The sequence below is a fragment of the Mesocricetus auratus genome, unplaced genomic scaffold (assembly GCF_017639785.1).
Source record: "Mesocricetus auratus isolate SY011 unplaced genomic scaffold, BCM_Maur_2.0 Super-Scaffold_15014, whole genome shotgun sequence".
Classification (NCBI taxonomy): Eukaryota; Metazoa; Chordata; class Mammalia; order Rodentia; family Cricetidae; genus Mesocricetus; species Mesocricetus auratus.
This window is the reverse complement of record NW_024429186.1, coordinates 44,520,888-44,542,745: the sequence shown is the minus strand read 5'-3', so window position 1 is coordinate 44,542,745 and position 21,858 is coordinate 44,520,888. Positions and strand designations below refer to the sequence as shown.

The 21,858-nt window shown below is 41.4% G+C and overlaps 2 protein-coding genes across 4 annotated transcripts in view; one reads left to right on the top strand and one right to left on the bottom strand.

The window, feature by feature from the left end:
• Positions 1-49: 49 nt before the first annotated feature.
• LOC101832893 (JNK1/MAPK8 associated membrane protein) lies at positions 50-16,609 on the top strand. 3 transcript variants are annotated; one of them, XM_040742955.1, is made up of 7 exons: positions 50-443; positions 2,679-2,752; positions 3,300-3,454; positions 4,537-4,743; positions 7,975-8,156; positions 13,004-13,080; positions 15,739-16,609. In XM_040742955.1, the coding sequence occupies exons 1-7, from the start codon at positions 440-442 to the stop codon at positions 15,955-15,957; spliced, it is 918 nt and encodes a 305-aa protein (XP_040598889.1). In that variant the 5' UTR covers positions 50-439; the 3' UTR covers positions 15,958-16,609. The 3 variants fall into 3 exon arrangements, with proteins under 3 accessions (XP_040598889.1, XP_040598888.1, XP_040598890.1); XM_040742954.1 differs by having other exon boundaries at positions 2,661-2,752; XM_040742956.1 differs by lacking the exon at positions 2,679-2,752.
• A 521-nt stretch (positions 16,610-17,130) lies between these two features.
• Positions 17,131-21,858, bottom strand: part of Ccdc175 (coiled-coil domain containing 175) — a 64,469-nt gene continuing 59,741 nt past the window's right edge. Inside the window, 2 exon segments of the mRNA XM_005072838.4 lie at positions 17,131-17,234; positions 21,421-21,607. Coding sequence (XP_005072895.3) covers positions 17,131-17,234; positions 21,421-21,607 — 291 coding nt within the window.

The following is a 21,858-nucleotide window of genomic DNA, read 5'->3' as shown; positions in this document are numbered from 1 at the left end:
GCTACTAAGCCTTATCTAGGAAACGGGGGCGGGACCTCTGGATCCAGTCTAGGAATCGCTCGAGGCCGTGTGGACCCGCCTGGGTTGGAGGCCGGACCTCGAGTCCTGCCCTAGCCCAGACGAGGCTCGGTGGAGCTGGACCCGGAAAGGGTGGAGTCTCTGAGCTCAGACCCGGAAGCGACAGCGAGGCTTCCGACCCTAGACTAGGAAACCAGGGTCCTGGGAACCGAGGCCGGGTAGTCCGCAAAGTGCATCTCAGCCTAGCGGAGAAGGCGGTGGTGGGGCGGGACTCGGAACCTAATGTAGCAGGGGTGGGGTTCCACTGCGATCGCCAGGCTAGCGGGAGGCGGAGCGGCGGGGAGCGCTGTGGCCCGGATGTTCGGGCGCTGCGTTCCGACCGGCTGATCCCCGGGCTTCTTTGGAGAACCTAGCGTGGCCAATGGGTAAGTGGTCGCTTAGGCTGCGTTCTCTGTCTTGGTGCCTGCTGCTTTTCCACCGTGTTGCCTCGGGCTCGCCTCCGGCCGACAGCTCTCGCCTGGAGGGCAGCCTCCGTCCTTGACCGCCCTGTGCTCCCGCTCTGACTTCTCCCGGGGCTGGGCTGGTCGCTCCGGAATGGCTGGGGATGAGCGCGGGGCCGTGTGCAGAAGGAAAAGTTGGGGCTTTGTTGTGTTCTTCCTGTGTTCTTTCATTCATTCCTTTGTTCCTTGTCCAGGAAAGCATTCCTGATGGCTGACTTGAGAATTAGAAGAAGTGAGGGTGTTAGTGCAGGGCAAGGGAGCAGAAGCAAATTGCCACATACGATTTCTCACCTCAAATGTAAATTTTTGTTAGTGTTTTGTTTTTCGAGACAGCGTTTCTCTGTGTCGCCCTGGATGTCCTGGAACTCTCTCTGTAGACCAGGCTGACCTTGAACGCAGAGATCCACCTGCCTCCCGAGTGCTGGGCTGAAAGACGTGCGCCACTACACCAGGCATCTAAGGAAAATACACTTTGCTTTTGTTTGTTGCACTAATTTAGATTCAAAGCCTTTTGAGAAGGGGCTTTCTGTGCCTTAACTTTCCTCTCAGAAAACCTGGGACAATTCACGTCATGTATTTAGTTCATTACTATTCAGTTGTTATAAAAATGATGTCAAGGGTGGAGATATGGCTCAGCGGTGTAAGAGCACTTGCTACCCTTCCTGACCACTGGGGTTTGAGTCCCACCCAGCACCCAGCAGTCTCAGGACCCTGTGCAACTCCAATTTACTAGGATCAGATATCCTTTTTCTGACCATGGTCTTTTGACCTCCACGGGCACCAGGCAGGTACATGGTGCACAGAGGTAAATGCAGGCAAAATGCATAAAAACATAATTCTACAATAAAGTCTTTTTAAATATTCTAAAATAAGGACACATGGGTTAAAAAAGGATGTCAAGTACTTGATAAAAGTGAAAAATATTAAACGTGAGGCATTTTAGATTGTTTTTCTGTTTTCCCTCAAAAAACGTAAGGACAAAATAAAACCCAAGTCTACAGGAATTTGAAGGGAGAAAGGGCCTTGTAACCAGAGTCTCCACATTAAGAATGATGAAAGATTTGAGGAAATTATTGTCCAGTGATAATAATAAAGTGCAAATTCCCACATAGGCCACCATTGCGTTGGGCTCATTTCATGGTATATGGCAGATTCTTGGAGAGGACAGCCACACCGTCATGGTCCTCTGAGGACCTTCATGGCCCTTGAGCAGGGAAGAGAATCGGGTGTCGCTGGTTCTAAAGACGACGGCAGTAATTTCTCCTGGATGAGGTCCAAGATGAGTTGGAGGTCCTCATCATTTGGAGATCCTTGGGGTTTTGTTTTTTTAAAAAGCTGTTTTTTATTTTCCCATATCTTTAAGAAATTGATTGCAAGGCAGTGAGTGGTTCCTAGGTAATTGGTCTGAAACTCAGTGCCAGCGTTGATGAAATTTACCCGTCCTCAACAAAAATGATAAAAGTTAGGATATTGCTTCTATGTGGGGTGAATTGATTTGTTTTAAAGACCTACCTCTAGTCTGAAATTCTCTCCTTCAGCCTCTCTTAATGTATTCTGTTATGAACAAAGAATATATGTGTGCCCAGTGTCCCAACTGGGCAAAATGAAGACTATTGACCTACCAGTGATTTGTTTTAATTAATTTTTTTATATTGTGTGATATGTGTGACACTGGGGAGTGCCTGCTGGAGCACACATATGGAGGATGACAAATTTCTGATGTCCTCCCCTTTTACCATGCGCTCTAGAACAAACTCCTCAGGTAGTTTAGGCTGCTCAGCAAGTGCTTTTGCCAGAGCCATCTCTCTGGTCCTTTATCAAAAAAAATGCTTATGACCTTATAATCAATGAGATTCCAAAGTCTAGTAATAGGGACCACTCCATGGAGCCATTGGGAAGATTCAGGGGTAGGTGACTAGGGCTAGTTGAAGACCAGTATGAGGTTCAGGATGAACAGTAAGATGCAAGTATCATTTTCTGTAGTGTCACAGTCTGAAAGAATTTAAAAGTAAATGCACCAAGACTTGTCTGTTACATGTTTTTAAGGGCGGTTGAGATACTTCTGCCAATTCAGCTGTTATCAGGTTGTTATTATTTATAACCACAAAAGATGTTACTATACTGGCATTTGTTTTTAAAAAGCTGTCGATATTCAACCAGCATGCCTTGGACTGTATTGTGGGAAGACCCTATTATTTAAAAACGGCTCAAATGAAATCTATGGAGAATGTGGGGTAAGTACTATGTTAATTTTAAGACCTATTTATTTACTTTAGAAACTTGTATGTAGAATTTTTTGTTTTAAATATTCATGAATGTGTAAGAATGTGGTATTAATAAAAGCCTTGTTTATATTGGCATGTTGATAACTATATTAAAATCTTTCTTGATAGTCACAGATATTAAAAATATTTTGTAGTATATAATTACTGTTTAATGATCTATCAAAGTGTTTTGTACAATTAGCATGACAACTCCAGAACACTTCGGCAGTAATTTTTGTATGATGTTACTAACAAGGTTTTTCATTGAATATTAGTTAGCTGTTTTAGCAATTAAGTGGAAAGAGTCTTCATTGAGCATTTTTCAGACAGCACAGATGATGTGGATTTCTTGAAGTATTTTTCCTTTTAGATTTCTTTTTATTCTGCTTATGGATTTTCTTTTTTAATTTCTAAGAGCTACACATAAATACTAAACTGTTTGAAATAAAATGGGATCTCTTATAGGATGATCCTAAAATACTATTTGTGTATAAAGCAATATTTTTACTTGTTGTAGGTGTGCCCAAGAGGACAGAGAACAAATGCACAGAAATACTGTCAGCCTTGCACAGAGTCCCCTGAACTTTATGACTGGCTCTATCTTGGATTTATGGCGATGCTTCCTCTTGTTCTACATTGGTTCTTCATTGAGTGGTACTCGGGGAAAAAGAGGTGAGCACACCCTGATTGTATCTGGATGGACCAGTGTTGGAGCAGTGATCACATGTTGTGATGCTGAGAACATAGTTGTCTGCTAGCCTACACCCTCAGCCCCACTGTCCTTCAGAAGAGTAATTACTCTTCACCGTTTCAAAGGGGACAGCATGCTTTTCTCTTTATTTCTACTGGTTTTTCCTGAAATGAGAAAGCACTAGTAGGACACATCTTAGTAAGTGTTAATGGCACTCTGATAAAGAATATTGTTTCTCAAGGATGATACTGAGTTTCTGCAAAAACTGGTTAGGAACACAAGCTGTTACTGTTTTAGAACAGATACTTTGTAACTTAATTTAATGCTAATGACCTGGTATAATTATGATAGCTGACTAGTGCACTGTTAGTGTGTTTGCTGAGTAGTGTATTTTATGTTTGGAAGATCAAAGGATGAGAGAGAGAAGATAGATAGGTATATGATGGTAATATCAATCCATCTTAGAGATGTAGTGAAATATTCTATTGTCAACATCTGGAGTCACAAAGAATGGGGAGAGAAATTATGCCCAACAGGATCTAAAAGACTTAAAAAGAAATGCTGAAACAGTTTAGGCATCAGAAAGGTAAGGGATGTCAGTGCGGTCTGAAGTGGTGGCGGTCTGGCTTGTGAAGGAAGGAAAGTTAATGATGAAAGAGGGTGGAGGCCAGAGCGAGGTTCCTGACATTCCACAGGGAATGGGGAGACAGAGTCCTCCTTAGCTGTCTCAGCCTTCGTAGCTTTTGTTCCTCTGCCCTGTGAGTTTTTCCTGCTTTGACCTTTTTACTTTCTCCAAGCTCCTTTGCTGCCTGGCATTGTGAAGGCAGACGGGGGGTTGGTGTGGTTGAGAAATGAGAGCTGACTGACAAAGGACTGAGCCTTGATCCAGAGACCTGGGAATGGGAAGTCTTATGGACTGTTTAAAAAAAGAAAAAGCTGGGTCGTAATTCCAGAGCCGGTGGCATAGCGCATGCGGCTTTCCACGCATTTGACCTGTATCATGACTGCGCCCGGCTGACGGAAGCACTGACGTTGCTCTGGGATTGTGCTCCCGTTTCTCCAGCTCCAGTGCTCTTTCCCAGCACGTCACTGCGCTGTTTGAGTGCGGTATGGCAGCCATCATCACCTTGCTCGTGAGTGAGCCAGTGGGCGTCCTTTCCATCCGTTCCTGCCGCGTGCTGATGCTTTCTGATTGGTACACGATGCTTTACAACCCGAGTCCAGATTATGTTACCACTGTGCACTGCACTCATGAAGCAGTCTACCCGCTGTAAGTATTTTTTGATGTAAAAACCATACTTGCACTTACACACATGCACACATATCTAGGAATATGTTTTGTATATTTCATAGACTTTTTAAAAAGATGTTATCTGCTTTGGGGAATACAATAGAGATGCAATGTTTGACATACAGGAAGAAAATGTGGGCGCTGGACACAAATAGAACCTGGGTTTAAATTGTGGGTTGGTCAGTTACACTAGAATGAATACGTTAACAGTGTCATACGATTCCAGGTTTTTCATTGGTAGATGGGAATAATGCCTCATAGAGCACTGTGAGGATTAATGACTCCATGTATATTACATGTAGTGTGTCTTGCCCATACATGCAGGTGTTCAGTAATAGCTGCCATTACTATTTGAGTATTTGGGTTAGTGTTTTGTCTTTTTTTGTGGTTTTGCAATGACTGTAGTCTTCATCAGATTGCTATAGTTTATGTCTGTGAATGCATCTGCATGCCACAGCACAGATTGCTATAGTTAATTTATGTCTGTGAATGCATCTGCATGCCACAGCACGTGTGGAGGTCAGAGCACAAACTTGCAGCAGTTACTTTTCTCCCTGCATCATGTGGGTCCTAAGGATCGAACACAGGCCATGAGGGTTAGTGGCAAACATCTTTACATCCTGAGCCATCTTTGTCAGCCCAGAATGCTGTTTTCAAAAGGAAATTCTTAAGATTTTGTGCACTGTAGCATACTATTCCATCTTTAGAGTTTCTTTAAATTATTGGCAATTTGGTATATTTTTCTTGGTATAAGTGGAATAGAAAAATTATTTTGTTGGAGTAAACTTACTCATTGGAGCAGGTTTCCACTAAATAGTGTGCTCTATAAAATTAGTTTTTGATCAGGTTTTTTTTTCTAAATACTTTTGTTACTCTTTATTTTTTATGTACAGATGTTCACATATATATATGTGTGTATATATATTATGTACTTCATGTGTGTCTGTTGCCCATGGAGACAAGAAAGGGTCATTCAACCCCCTGAAACTAGAGTTACAGGTGATTGGGAACTACTCTGTGGGTGTTGGGAATCAAATCCATGTCCTCTGCAAGAGCAGCCAGTGCTCTTAACTGCTGAGCCATCTCTCCAGCCCCTTGATCAGTTTCTTAATAGTAATTGTCAAACACATGGACACATGTATATAAAAAGTGACTCTTAAGTCCATCATAGAAAAATGAAAATCCTTTTTACTGCCAAGCTTTATGACCTTCAAATCACTTTTACATACATCTATATAACTACATTTCATAAAAACGAATAATGTCTTCTGTTGACATATTGAACCATAGAACTGCAGCTCTTATTCAAGTATTGTTTTGTCATTGATTATACTAAGGACTTGTAGAATTTAATTTTTTTTTTTTTTTTTTTTTGAGATAAAGTCTCTCTGTGTAGCTCTGGCTGTCCTGGAACTTGCTCTGTAGACTAGGCTGGCTTGAACTCACAGAGATCTGCCTACCTTTGTCTCCCGAGTGTTGGGCTTAAAGGTGTGCACCACCACTGTCTTGACTTTTTTTTGATCTTTTCATATGTAGAAAACTTAAGAACAGAATGGAATGTCATTTAAGTAAGATATGTACTCGTTTTATTTAAAATTAAATCAGACTCATTTACTGCTTGTTACGTAAATAGTATTTATTATAAAAATACCAAATTAAAAGGAAAATGGCAAATGGGTGCCCTAACCCCTCTTTCTGTGCCCATAGCAGCTACTCCTATTTTTAATTCTGTTGTCCTTTAAAATTCTAATCGTGCTAAATAAATTAATGGGAATTGTAGAAGTTCGTTAATTTGGGATGGACACAAACAAATGCATGGAGTAAAGTTCAAATATGACTATCTGTATCAGCTAAAAGTAATTGAGTTATAGGTGATTATGTAAGAGACTACAAGGTTTGTTTTGTGCTGGTAAAGTTAATTACACATTCTAGAATCTTCTCTAGGCGATTGAAGCTGCCATAGCTTTCTCTTGTCCTTTCGCTTTTGTTAGTACTTACATCAGTTGAGGTGAGGTTACAGGTGGTTGTAAGCTGCCTGGCATGGGTGCTGGGACTGAACTTGGGTCTTCTGCAAGAGCATCCTACCATTGAACTGCTAGCCATCTCTTTGGTACAGATAATTTTTACAAGTCAAATTCAAAGTTCAAGCTGCTTATCTAAATTATGAAAAGTACACTTCTTTTTTGTTTCTGTTGAACTTTTACTACTTATGTTTTTAATTGGCGTATCCAATGAGTGAGATACCTCATTCACATGTATCTGCTGTTTGTTGCCTGTTTATATTTTTCATGGCTGTGTAGCGTCCACTATGAGTTACAATAAAATTAACTGCATTGCTATTATTGAATATTTTATTTCTAAGTTTTCTTTATTATAACTTACCCAGTAAACTCCAATAAACAAAACAAACAAACAAACATACAAAAAACCTTGATGGTTTCTCTGATAAATTTCTTCAAGTAAACCTTCTAGGTCTACAAGCATTTTGAGCTGGAGATGACTCAGTGCGTATAAGTGAGGACTTGGGTTCGGATCCCTCATGCTAATATAGAAAGCTGGATGAAGCATCCTGAAATACCAGTTCAGGTAGACTGAGACAGGATGCCAGGGGCTCCATAGACATCCAGTGTGGCCAGATGCTGAGCTCCAGACTCAGTAAGAGACCCTGTCTCAGAAAAACAGGGTGAATAAAAGATGACCACATGAACCTCTGGCCTCCACTGGTAAACGCATGGGCACACATGCCTGCACACAGATATGCATAACTCCTCTCCAAAGAAGTAAAAACTCTTAAAATACATGAACATTCTTAAGATGGTTTTTAGAGATGTATTTACTTTTATTTTTGTGTATGGGTGTTTTGCCTTCATGAATGTCTGTGCACCATGTTTGTACTGTGCCTGCTAAGGCTGGAAGAAGGTGTCAGATTCCCTAGAGCTGGAGTTACAGAGAGGATTGTGAGCTGCCTTGGGGGTGCTGGGAACTGAACCCAGGTTCTCTGCAAAAACAGCAAACATTCTTAAACTCCAACACCATCTTTAGAAGTTTTGAGATATTTTCAAACAAACAAAAAACGGTGTGGGTGTGTTTCTTGTCCCCCCCCCCCTCACCAGTCTATAGTATTTTCAACCTTCTTTTAAGGACTTTGAATTAAGAACATCATGGATAGAAGTGTGTTAAACATATCTCGATCTATTCCTCCTTTTGCAGATACACCATCGTGTTTGTTTATTATGCGTTCTGCCTGGTGTTGATGATGCTTCTCCGGCCTCTCCTGGTGAAGAAGATTGCCTGCGGGCTGGGGAAGTCTGAGCGGTTCAAAAGCATTTATGCTGCACTTTACTTCTTCCCCATCCTGACCGTGCTGCAGGCGGTTGGTGGAGGCCTCTTGTGTAAGTCTGATGAGTAAAAAGGCAGTGTTCTCATCCTAACTGAACTTTACAGCTTTTCTTTAAAGTCATCCTTTAATCTTTGAAGGCAGGCCTTCAAGTGTCTTTGCTGGAACATAGTGTTGTTAAAAACAGAATGGAATAGAGTTTCTCAACACAATGAGACTGAAGTTTGTAATTAAACTGGAAGATCTTAAAATTCTGAGCATACAAGTTTAAAAAGTAGCTTTATATATAGTAGATGAAAATTTATGTATTGTTTACTGTTGTCTTAGTTTTCTAGGGTCCTTTATAAAAATCTTTCTTATATAGTTAAAATAAAGTCTGTTAGTTAAGATAATCATTCATTTAGCAACTCTTGAGATCTTAGAAGAACAACAGGTAAGCCATTGTTACAAGGCTCAAACATAGCACTAGGAAATAAAGTAGACACCTTCCAGACAGCCAAGGAAGTATTGGAGGGGACTTTTGAATACATTCCCATTTTCCAAAATCCTTGCATTTTGCATAGTGTTTTTTCTAAGAAGTCTTCCAAGAAGCCGAGGACAGGCCTTTTGGCCCAGGAATGAGAAAGGGTGGGGATTTATACAACTTGGTGATGTGATTTGGTTCCAGGTGAAAGCGAAACTAAAAGAGGAAATCAGAGGTTCTTGGGTTCAGAGTCTATTAAGGAAGGGAGTTATGGCCACAAGTGGTAGACACAGTGGCCAGAACAGCCGAGAGCTCGCATCTCAAACTGCAACCAGGAAGCTGAGAGTAAAGTAGGAATGTATGAATGTTAAACTCCCAAAGTCAGCCTCCAGGGACACGCCTCCTCCGACAAGGCCACAACCCTTAAACTTCCCAAGTAGCACCATCAACTGAACCAAATATTGAAACATACGAGCTGATGGCGGACATTCTTATTCAAACTACCCATAGGGACCTTACAAAGATTTAGGTAGAAGGGTGACATGATCAGATTTCCGTTTTAGAAAGATAACAGTGGACTTTGAGAGAGAAAAGCTGGGGAATCTGCTTGGAGGTGACTGCAGTAAGCTGAGCCTGACCGACTGACCTAAGCTGTGATGCTAAGACTGCGGAGCCATTTCAATGGTAGGGTTCACTAAAACAAGTAATAAAGTTAATGCAGGGATTGGGAATGAACTGAACATATAATAAAGTAACATCCTCTTTAAATAACTCATAGATAGGTAAGCATTAGAGGAAATAAGTAGACTGGGAAAAGTGAATTCACTTTAGGCACTCAGAAGGTCCAGGAGGTTGCAGGTAGTAATTTACAGTGGGTAGAGCTTGGAGGGACTGTCTAGGCTGGAGTTAAGCATTGTCACCCTTTCACTTTTGAGTCGCTCCCTCACTTATTAGGTGTCTCATGCAAGTCAGAGATGATCTGGGCCCACCCTGCTCAGTAGTACTTCAACCCTTTCTCTTCAGGATGCTCAAAGAAGTACACCATGCACAGGGGAGAGGGAGAGACATGGCCTTTCAGGCAAATACTACCCAACTCATTTTCTGTCACTCATGCATCCTATTACAAGGGAATTTTCCTTTAGCATCTTTCATGCTTGTGGCCCTTAGACAGGGGTTCACTCAGAGAGCCTAATGACTGAAAATTGATGTCCTCAACCCTCGGGAACACACTGACTGGTGGATTCAGGCATCAGTGTGACCAAGGTTGAGCCTATGGATAGATAATTTGGGAGCCATTGCAAAGTCTGACTAAAATACTCATGGGCACTCTCAGGCTATTACAGATATCTCCATGAATGAGCAGTTTGGTGTTGGACTTGATTCTGGTTATCTTGTAGCAAAGAAGTGTTTGTGGTCACCAGGCACAATGATGATGAAGCAGTGTGCCCGAGAGCTTTGTGCTGGTGGGGCCTTCACTGAATGTGTAGACCAGGGTGACCCCATTGGTTGGAGTACTAACATGAGCCACCCCAAAGACAGACCAACGGAACACTGAGAGGAGAGGCCGGTCAAGGAAGTAGTGAAAAAACACCCACTGTTAACCAGTTACCCTGTCACCCTCTGTATGGAGGAGGAGGAAGAGAGGGCATGAGTGACGATGAGGCCGAAGAGAAGAAAGGAAGACAAGGATAATGAAGAGAAGCCTAAGACTGAAGATTGGGTGAGGATGAGCACAGTAAGGATGAGGAAAAGAAACGAGGGGAATTCAGGAAGCTGAACAAGACCATGCCCATTTAGAAGATTCTGACGACACCTGTCAGGAGGAATTTGGCAAATTCTGTAAGAGCCTCTCTCGGCAGTCAAGCACTTCTCTGTAGTTAGATGGAATTCTGGGTGATGCTCTCCATCCCTTGGCAAGCTTTTGACCTCTCTGAGACTAAGAAGTGCAATAACATTGAATTCTGTGTTCACCATGTGCTCATTGTGGGCAGCCGCAATGAGTTGATGCCCACCTATCTCGGTTGTATCTGTGTCATTGTTGACTGAGGATTGCCCCTCAATATCTTCCAAGATGCTCCAATAGAGCAAAATTTTGGAAATTTCCACAAAAAAAAAAACATTGACTGGAAGTGCCTTGAGCAGGTCTCTGAGCTGCCAAACAACAAAGAACCATAAGGGATTCTGTGAGGTATTTTAAGAATCTAAAGCTTGGAATCCCTGAAGAGCCCACCAAGCTGCTATGCCTCTCTGAGCTACTGAGCTGTCTGCCACCCCTCTCAGTCTGGAGATGGCTTCTCTGTCAGCATTGTCTTGCATGAAGGGAACTGAAGTTGTACACTCCAGTGAAAGCGAAGAGGAACTGGCCAACTCTCCTCTTGAGAACAAAAATGGATGTTTAAGTCATGATTCATTTGCGAGTACTGGAGGCAGCAGCCAAGGCGTTTGATGGGAAGAGGCTGGTCTCCATGTCCAAGGAGCACAGGGATTTCCTTACCGTTCCTGCAGAAGCCTTGGGAGGCCCTGGCCCACCTGGCTCCCTCTGCTAATGTCTAGTGTTCTTCTGTCCTTGGGTGTCTAAGGCAGGAAAATCATCTCCCTCACCCGAGAGCAGGCTTAGGTGTTGTTTATTGTATTTGTTTTGTTTTGTCCTAGAATTAAAATATACAAAATAAGAAATAAAAGTAGTTATCCAATTCCTTTAGCCTAACTTGGTGCTGCTGTGTTGAAGCTCTTAGGAGCTGGAAGAAAGAGAAGCTATGGGAATAAGGCAACAGTTTGGAATGTTAACTCAAGGAGACAGCCAGATAGTATTGCTTGCTGAATTACAGCCGTTGTGAAGTACTTTCCAATTGTATGTAAAGTATGGCAGAACTAGGTCTGTTGGAGAAGCGTTAGACTGAAAATTTTGTTAACAAGCCTCTGCTCATATTCAGAGGATCAAATGGTTCTAATTCATTTGCAGTCTCCTGCATTAGTCACAGAGGGCTCATACCTAATTCATGATTTGGGGGAAAAATAAATTTGCTTTTTTTTTTTTTAATGAGATATAGCAAGTGCGAGCCCGGTACATGGGGCAACTTCTGGTAGCTTAGCACACTGGGGATTGATGGCCTAGGGAGGAAAGGGCTGGGAATGCTTGGGTAGTGGTCAGTAACACACTTCTGGCTTAGAATATTCTTTAGCCAATATTTCAGGTGTGATCTGCATCTGACCCACCAGGGGAGAACATGCTGATTCCCAGGCCCTAGCTCAGATCCAGGTACACAAGATCTCAGGTTGCTTTACATCCTAGCATTTAAGGACCCCTCAATCCTGGGTCTCAATGGGTAGTACACGTCTGACCCTGGAAGTTGGGGCTCTCTTATAAGATCATAACCACATATGTTAGCAGTGTTATTTATGGGTACTTTAAGTGAGTGAGTTTTTTTTTTTTTTTTTTTGGTTTTGTAGTGATTGATTGAGGGCACAATCAGTAACAAAAAATTATAGATATTATTAACTCACTCAATTCTGAATTACATTGAACAGGCCTATTGATAATTGAGGCTCTGGCCACTGCATCCAACATTAATGCTTTAACGTGTTCTAGGTGTGCTTTGTAGAATAATTGGAAGTTTTATAAATTGAAGCTATTTTGAAGTAATTGTATAGAAATAATTCAGGGTATTTTTATCAATTTGTCTATTTTTGTGCTATAAATTTAGACATAGTAGGAAAGGGGAAACTGTAATGTTTTGTAGGGAAGACTTTTGCTTAAGATAATTATCTAATTCCTTTAGCTTAACTAAAGGAATTTCTAGAGCTTTCCTAGGAAGAATACCAAAAGAGTACTAACTAAAAAGTTTGATGACAAATAAACTTTTATGAAGACATTGACAGCTGAGTTATTCTTATGAATAGTCTTCTCAACCAAGATTCTCTTCCTGAACCATGAAGCAGAAAACTGAGTGTTTTCTCAGTTCTCTTGTTTGGTATGTAGCTACTAGTAGCATTCTAGATACATGGGAGAGAAGTTGATTTGTGTCAATTGATTCTTAAGCTGACACAAATCTCTTAGCTTCTCACAGGTATGCAATGATTTATATCTTTAAGAGATTAAGAAAAAATTCACAGGAAAGATTTGTTATTGTGTGAAAACTACATGAAACTCATACTTTATTGCTTATGAAATTTTATTGGGACGGAGGCCTAGCTGCTTATTTACATGTATTCTGTGCTGTTTGCATACCACATCTGTTGAGTCAGGGAATTGAGATGGAGACTGTGTGGCCTAGAAGGCAAAAAATATTTATAATCCGTGAAGAAATGGCTGTCAGTCCCATCTCAGGGTGATAGGACTCAGGTCTCCGAAGTGGCCGAGAAAGAGTTCAGAAGAACTGTGTTTTATGTGATGTTTTAATCTCTTAGTTTCTAATACAATACCTGTGTTTGTTTTCCAGATTATGCCTTCCCCTACATTATATTAGTGTTGTCTTTGGTTACTCTGGCTGTGTACATGTCTGCTTCTGAAATAGAGGTAGGAAATTGGTTTTTCTTTGTTACACAGTTTTAGGTTTTGTTTTTTCCTTTAAATAAATATTGATAATTGAATGGAATAGTGCATATGATATGGTAAGGAATACTAAGTGGTTCAGTGGCCCTTGACTAATTGATGTCCCTTGTACCTCCTTAGTTAATTTTATGAGAGGTTGTGTGGGCTGCATTGTATCCTTCCTTGGGAAATTAGGAAAGTGGTCGGTGCTCTTATTCAACAAGATGTAGAAGGTGGTCTAGCATAATTTACCCATATAGCAGATATGCAGTTATCAACACATTAAAGTTCGCTGATACTATTTGAAAGACACACAGACATGGTCTAGTACACACAGAACTGATTTTCAATTGCATTTTACTAGAAATGTCCATAATTATTCATTCCATACCAGCTGCAGCTCCCTCTCAGTTTCATGCTTGATTTGGATGTTTTTGCCCTGCAGTATCTTTTCTTTTGTTGATTACATTGATACTAGCACTTTAGTTCTGATTGTGATAAGCCTTTTGTGTTTCTAATTTTTAGTATTTCAGTGGAAACATGCTTAGTCAGGGTTACCATTGTTGTGATGGAAGCCATGCCCAAAGCTAGTTGGGAAGGCAAGGGTTTATTTGGCTTACACTTGCACAGCACTGTTCATCATGGAAAGAAGTCAGGACAAGGACTCAAACAGGGCAGGAACCTGGAGGCAGGAGCTGCTATAGAGGTCATGGAGGATGCTGCTTACTGACCTGCTCCCCTGCTTGATCAGCCTGCTTTCTTTTAGAGCTGAGGACCACCAGCCTAGGGATGGCACCAGCACAGTGGGATGGGTTGACCCCCATCAATTTAAGAAAATGCCCTACAGCAGGACCTTATGGAGGCATTTTCTCAATTGAGGTTCTCTCCTTTCAGATGACTCTAGCTTATGTCAAGTTGACATAAAGCTAGACAGGACAAACAAGGAACCTTAGTTTTTAAAAGTTTTACATTGTATATGTTGCTTTAGTTTTGTTATAGTATATTTAAATTATTTCATTAAAACCTTTTATTTATGTGTCCAAAAGCTCAGTGTATGTGTGGAGGGTGGTTCAGTTCTCTTCTGTCCTGTGGGTCCTGGGTATCGAACTCAGGTTGTCAGACTTGGTGGCACTACCCACTGAACCATCTTGTTGGCCCTGTTATATTTTCAATTCAGAATATTTTTGGCCAAAAATATGTATTTTGGTTCATTGCTAGTTAGGGTGTTATTGTAAAGTAGAACAGCCTGCCATCACATTTTTAAATATTTTATTTTTAAGGAACTAAGGTAATATCAGTTTACAGTATGAGCAATAAATAAGAAAAATATATTTGACACTCTAACTAGAACAGATGTATTCGTAAAAGCTTTAATCAATGTGAGTAGTTTTGTGTATCTCTTGTAAATTTCTTTCCAATTATGTGGCTTTCAGATTCCGTTTATCTTAAGACAGCACTTTTACATGATTCCCATTAAGTGCCTAAACAGCGCACTTACAAAGCTCTATCAGAAACAACACTCCCAAGAATTTAAGAGTCGAATTCCTAGACCTTCCGTGCTGCGCTGTGCATCTGCTGCTCACAGCAGTTAGCATGTGTGCTCTCTCAAACTTCTTCTTGTGTTGAAAAGGACACCAGAGAAAACAAGCTCCTTTTGAGAGATGGTTGCTGGTGCCTCTTTATCTAATACATGGTTACTATGTGAGTGAGGTCCTAGCCTGAAACTCGTAGTGGCCTTAGGTAGAGATGATAATGAAGGGATTGAATGGGATGATTTGATGGCAATTATTCAGCTCGCCTGGTTTGTAGACTTGCCTCGTTGCTCCCTTGTAATCTTTAATCAGCATTGCAATTGGATTAATCAGGGAAGATAGGAAGTTAGTTTTGACATTTCATCAACCAGGAAAAGATGAAGGTGGTGTTGGAATATTTGAATAAAATATGCATATTTATGAATGAGCAATGCTCTTTTAGATCATCTGGTGACTCCTTTGATTCTCTGTCTCCATGTGTCTGCTCTGTAAGACGTTTGCATCCTTCAGTTAGTTCCGTTCTCAGGAGTTGAGTATGGGACTCTGAATCCAGAGAAAGACACACCCATGAGTCATTCAACTGAAAGAAAAAGTTGAAGAGTAACCCACCAAAAATTCCATATCACTGTGCTTATTAGCACATTTAGAGTCACTTTTATATTGATTTGACCCTTTGAGTTTCTCCATGTTATTACATGGCACTGAAGATGGAAAGAAAACCAGGTAATTTTAGTGAGTTATTTCTGTTGCCTTGAGTGCATTCAGACAGCAGATACTGGAAACATTAGAGACACGAAGGTGAAGTTTATGGAGCTGCATTGATACTGTAGACCTGCTCTTGTAGTTCATGTCTTTCCAAAGAAGCCCATGTTCCCAAGGGAGTGCTGATGTAGACGAGGACCAAGCGATGGGCTCCAGGCTAAGTGTGGCTGTTGAGGGCCTTTGTGACCACCTGGACAGTGGGTGACTTGACTGCATGATTGGGGCAGTTCCTAAGTCCTTTTTAGCTCAAGCATTCGGAGTCTGGGCCATGACTGTGTGTGAAGACCAGTGGTCTAGAGGAGTTTCGCTAATTTGGGTCTCTCTTTTTTTCTCATACACGATCACACAGAACTGCTATGATCTCCTGGTCAGGAAGAAAAGACTCATTGTGCTCTTCAGCCATTGGCTACTACACGCCTATGGGATTGTCTCCATCTCCAGGGCAGACAGGCTTGAACACGACCTGCCGCTTTTGGCCTTGGTACCTACACCAGCTCTGTTCTACTTGTTCACTGCAAAATTTACTGAACCATCACGGATACTCTCAGAAGGGGCCAATGGACACTGAATATAAAATGTCAAAAAGAAAAAACAAAACAAAAAACCCTAAAAAGTATTCTTAATAAAAGAAGGTGAAGAAGAAATTAGAGTGTATTAATAGCATTCTGTCATACGTGGGAACAAGATGGTCTGGATAACTTAATGCTTGTTTTTTATCTTTTGATTTAATGGACCTTATGGTCAGACTTGGAAATTGCACAGCATCATGGTACTGTGCTATCTATATATTATCTGTCATACTGGAAGCCCAAAAAGCCATGTTTCCGTGCACCTGTGCTATTGGGTATTTCCTAGCCCTCTGTGAATACCTTCTATCAAGCATATTCGGAACTCCTTTGCTGTGAATACCTTCTATCAAGCATATTTGGAACTCCTTTGCTGTGGCTTGGTTACTCCTGCTTGTGAGCTGTGCATTCGGCTTCCACTTATGAGGAATTACAAAGGCAAATGTACTTGTGGGGTATGAGGGCAACTACAGAGGCAAAGTTGTCTTTGTCAATGTCTATTTATTTTCACCAATACAGTGTTTTAGTAATATTATAAAAATAAAGCATAACTTATATGATGAGTTTTTTTGTTTATAGACAATTTCATTGAAGACGTGTCCAGATTACTGTTCCTGTAAAGAGGAAAACAATAAAGAGTTTAACTGTAAAATACCTCAGTGTTCTGACAATTGAGTCTTTTTTGCCACAGTGATATAGAAGTAATTAAAAATATTAAGTATTAAGCACAATATATCTGTTGTCTACTGAATAAATACACACACTCCCGTCCTCTCATATTTTATTTCTTAAAGCAAAATTCATATGCCACATTTTATTGATTCAGAGACTTTTCCCAGGTCATGACATTTCTGAGTCAGGATCTTGTAACTAGAAGTATCTGGGATAGAATGAAATACAGGAATATATAGATGCTCCCCTGTTCCCCTGTGGCTGGTTTTGGATAGGTAAGCTGCCATGTTCAAACTCTGAAGACTCTGAGAGACTCATGTCACAGCCATGGAAACAAATAAAAATGCTAACACTTAGTCTAATAATCTGGTCATGTGTATCCATGTGTAATGTTTGAAATGTTATTCACTGGTTCTGCTCCATGGCAACTTTGAAGACTTACGTTAATGCTGCAAAATACGAACATAGGTGTACTTACATTGCCTGGAGTTCTCTGGGATTCTCTAGGTTTTTTCCTTAAGTTATTTGCTGCTCCGGATTAAGGCGTTTCTCCTAGCACGAATGGCTGGAGGAAAACGGACCTTCTTTTTACCTTTTTTATTCTTTCCTGTAAGAAAAAAATTAAATTCTATTTGTATCTTACATAGGTTTTATGGTTATTAATGTTCAGTAAAATCCTGAGTTGTTCCAAGAATCCTTAAGTGGCTAATTATGTAGTCCATACCGGAGAAGTGATGGGTCAAATTACCAATGCTACCTCTGGACCCATTGCATTCAAAACAGTTTTTAGCAGTTACCTTCCTGTGTACCATTGTAGCAAAAGAGTATGTGCAAAAGGTGGACTCAAAAAAAAAATACAATTCTCCAAAGGCAGAGATTGTCAGGGATACTTAATCTGCATTTTACAGTCTGCTCTTGTAGGAACAAGGTATCAATATCATCGCCACTTTGGTTGCTCATGGTTAGTAAATAGTTTAGTAAAATGTGCAAAATAGCTCTTATCCTAGCTCTGCTCCCCATGCCACATTATAGTTTTTACTACTTTGCTACAAAATAGCCCTTACCCTAGCCCAGCTTTCTTGTTGATTGAGGTCTGGGCTGCATTGTTTTTTTTACTGCTATGGACTATAGTAATTATTTTGCTAGTCAGATGGGAATCATTTGAAAGGCAAAGTTTTTCTTAAATTGGGTTTATCAATAAGTTTAACATCATGTTTCTAAAATGATCAGTTTATAATACTTGACTGCTGAATGGAGCCATGTATATACTTGGAATACAATATGCCTGACCTCAACCCCGGGCACTCACATTGAACTACTGTCCAGGCTGGCCTTGAATTCACAGATACATACCTGCCTCTGCCTCCCAAGTGCTGGGATTGAAGGCGTGCGCCACCACCACTTGGAGTTTTGACTGAACAAAAGCATACAAAGGGCCAAGAAGCTTTTAAAAATGTTCAGTATCTGTCGCCTCCAAGGAAATGTGAAACAAAACTACTTTGAGATATATTCCATTTTACCCAGTCGGAATGGCTGTCACCAAGAAGACAAATGACAATTGCCGGCAAGGCTGTGGGGAAAGGGGACTCTCATCTGCTGTTGGCTGGAGTGGAAATTGGTGCAGCCATGATGAAAATCAGCGTGGAAGTTTCTTAAGAAAATAGAAATAGAACTACCATATGACTCAGCTATAGTGTCCCGTATCTTTCCATGGAAATATGTGTATACCTGCAATTCTTGCTTCTGTATTCACTATAGCAAAGCCATGGAATCAGCCTAGATGTTTATCTACAGATGGATCATAAAAATTGCTATGTGTATACACAGAATTTTATTCTACCATAAAGAAAAAAGAAATCACAAAACTTATAGGAAAATGAGTGAAAGTAGAAATATTAAAGCAAGATTACAGGCTTGAAAAGTCAAATATGATGTTATCTTGTATATACAGATCCCTGGCTTGTAACTTTATTGTGATTTAATGTGGGGGTGAGTGTGAGTAGAAACTAGAAAGGGGACCACGAGGGGTGAGGAAAGACTCCAAGAGAGGGCACACAATATGAAGGCAGAAATTATTACAAGGCTGGGGTGGGGGGACAAGTGGGACAGGTCTGGAGATGGGTAAGAGGGGTATATGGGTAGGGAGGTTTGGCCCAAACTAATTATGTATTACGATGGGAGCATGTTTGCTGATTTAAAAATAGAAATAAATATAAAGGGATTGTGAGTATATTTAAATTTGATTCGTTTTCATTCTGACTTGTAATTAAAGAAAAATAATGACATTTTCTTTTAAAACTTGTAATCTGTCTTTCTCGTGTGTGTGTGTGTGTGTGTGTGTGCGCGCGCGCACGCACGCGCTCGTGTATCTATAAGGGCATATTGGGGGCAGTGGGTATCGCACATGTGTCACAATGCATATGGAGTTTAGAGAAGGACTTGTAGGAGTCTACATAGGTCTGGGGAATCCATCGCAGGGTGTCAGCCTTGATGGCAAAGGACCTTCACCCACCGAACCATCTCTTTGGCCCAAAACATTTTTAATAACTTAAAAGTAATCTGTATTGTTATTGTTTGGTTCTGGTATATGCCATTACGTTGTTTGCTTACAAAACAGAAAAGGTAAAGTTAAGTGATCACAGTGTGCAGGTGAATTCTGGCGTCTAGCACTCTGATATCCTCCTCATTCCCCTTTCCAGTTAGCGAGCCAACTGATCTCCCATTTCTCGGCTACTCGGGGTCCTTGGCCAGCTCACATCTGTGCCTGTCCCTGACGTTCCTGTGAGCTATTAGCATCCGATAAGAGAGCTTTCCCTCCGTAGAAGTGATTCATTAATTCTGTCTATTCTCTTGCCCCGGGGTTACTCGGTAGAATAATGGAGCTAGTATAATGGGTGTGGAGGAGGGCAGGACCTGAAGGATTGTAATGACATATTATGTCCAAGAGTGGGCAGTAGAGGGCTGCTATCCTGGAAGCATTCCAGGGATTCTGGAGACCATCAGGCAATCCAGAAGTTGGAGACTATGTGTGGCTGTGAGATGGTGGAGTAATTCAAGGGCCAAACGGCACTCGCTTCCCTAGGATGGTGGGAGATTCCAGAGACCCGATGAACACTCAGTCCATGTTTGATACGGTATAACACCCGTTTGCTGTCACTCACATTGTACGATTGGGGAGCGTGAGGAAGAGAGTGAAGCAGCCGGAACCCACCTGGATTCAAAGCTCTCACTCTACTCCGTGCCCTGGGAGTGGAGATCGGCAGCGCTATGGCAAGCCGGCGATCTGCTCTCAGGTCTGTCTCAGCTCAACTTCGGAGCCTCTGGCTTATGATTCCTCAACCCAGCTGCCTCTTAGAGAAACCCACACTTCTTATGCGCCACTTTTGGCACACGCAGGAATTAATATGCATTTTCAGCGATCCCGGATTCTCTTTCTACTGTATCAGCAATGGGCAAGTTACAACCTAATGGGTAATTCCACGATAGCAGGCGGAATTGTAACAAAGATTTCAGGGCTGGTAGTCCTGTCAGAGGAGGAGCTGCTAGGCTCTATAGGGACTGTGAATCTCCTTTGAAGAGGGGGTGTTGTACTCACTGCAGTTACCCAGGTATCTTAGAGCTTCAGCAGGATAGGCGGTTAGTAAATGCTTGCTGACCGCAAGGTTTCATTGACTCTAAAACAGTACAGCTCACTATTTTTATTCTTGTTTTAAGGATTTCTTTGTTCTTACTTTATGTGCACGAGTGTTTGCCTGCATGTATGATGTGCACCAAATGCGTGCCTGGTGCCCAAGGAGGCACTGAGTCCCCTGGAGCTGGAGTTATAGGCGGCTGGGAGCTGTCATGCGCTGGGAACCAAATTGTGGGGCAGCTGCCAAAGCAGCAAGAGCTTTTAACCGAGCCGTTTATCCAGTTCTAAGCACTGATCTTTAAATCACAGTTTTGTCACTCAGTGTTCCACTGACTTTTCAAAACTGTCTAGTAAGCATATTCTTCCATAGTATCCCTTTCATTTGGAATGAAAACACAATTTTCCTTTTAGTTCACTATAGATGTTCACCATTGTGTGGCCTAGAAACAAAATCTATCTTCATTTTCCCTGTGTCTCAACCTGTGTGACCTTAGGCTTTGCCAAAAGAGCCTCTCATGTGATTAGAGAAGAGCATGGCAATGTCAACATGCTAGTTCTAAATGTTTTCTCTATAAAGTTAGGCAGTCAATGTTCTAGACTTGGAGGATTGCATGGCCTGTGTCACCACCACTCAGTGATTTGTGGCGTAAAAGCACAGGTATACGTAATGAACATGGTTATGCTTCTATAGGATCACATAGGATGGAAATGGAATTCATATGTGACAATGATATGACATGCTGTTGCTCTTTTGAGTTTTTCTAATTATCTAAAAGTATTGAACACTTAAACAGTGTTTCTGAATCAGGTGTGGTGGCTCATGCCTATAATCCCAGCACTCAGGAAGTTGAGGCAGGAAGACCCCGAGTTCACTACAGCACCAGAATCCACAGTAAGATCCTGTCTCAAAGATGGATTATCTAGGACGTTTTCTTTTTAATCATGAAGAAGATTCAAGACTAGTTCTCTCGAAAATTATCCTGTGCGAAAGGAAGAGCTGACAAAGTGTTCTAACAAACTCAACCCAAAGGGAGTACCTGTGTTCCGTGGGATGCTCACAGCAGTAAGCACTGTCCTTCCCCTTCCCTTGGTGACAGTCCCCAAGGAGCCCCTTATTTTGATGTCACTAGCTACTACAAGGCAGCAGGAAGTTCTGCATTACCGAATTTTCCCAAGTGTTTTTTACGAAGACGTTCAGATGATGATTCCTCCAGCATAAGAAGATGCAGCCTTTCGATCCCTCCCAGCAGCCAGGCACTAATGGCCTCGATTCTTGCATCCCGGTACTGCAGCTTATCTATTAGCGTCTTAATTTCTTGCAAGGTATCTCCTCCGATGTTCGACAGTTCCTTAAAGGAGTGGTGTTTGGGGGTATGTGAGTATGATTGCAACAAGATAACATTCTAAATGGATTCTCAACAAAATAATGGCATGTGTGAACAATTGTTATTAGGCACACAGAGTAACTCTTAGGACTGTGTGGAGCCTGTCTGATTCCTGCCTACCTAGAGGAGGAGGGGAAGGCAAGGAAGACGGTGCTGGGGAACTGGTGTATACAGAGTGAGCCTAGAGCTGTCAGCACAGACTTCCAAACAGATGT

What these genes read in the sequence shown, in the direction of transcription:
- LOC101832893 (XM_040742954.1), top strand. An exon ending in TGGTACTCGGGGAAAAAGAG is followed by an intron (nt 3,455 to 4,536) that starts GTGAGCACACCC and finishes CCGTTTCTCCAG; the next exon opens with CTCCAGTGCTCTTTCCCAGC. An exon ending in CATGAAGCAGTCTACCCGCT is followed by an intron (nt 4,744 to 7,974) that starts GTAAGTATTTTT and finishes CTCCTTTTGCAG; the next exon opens with ATACACCATCGTGTTTGTTT.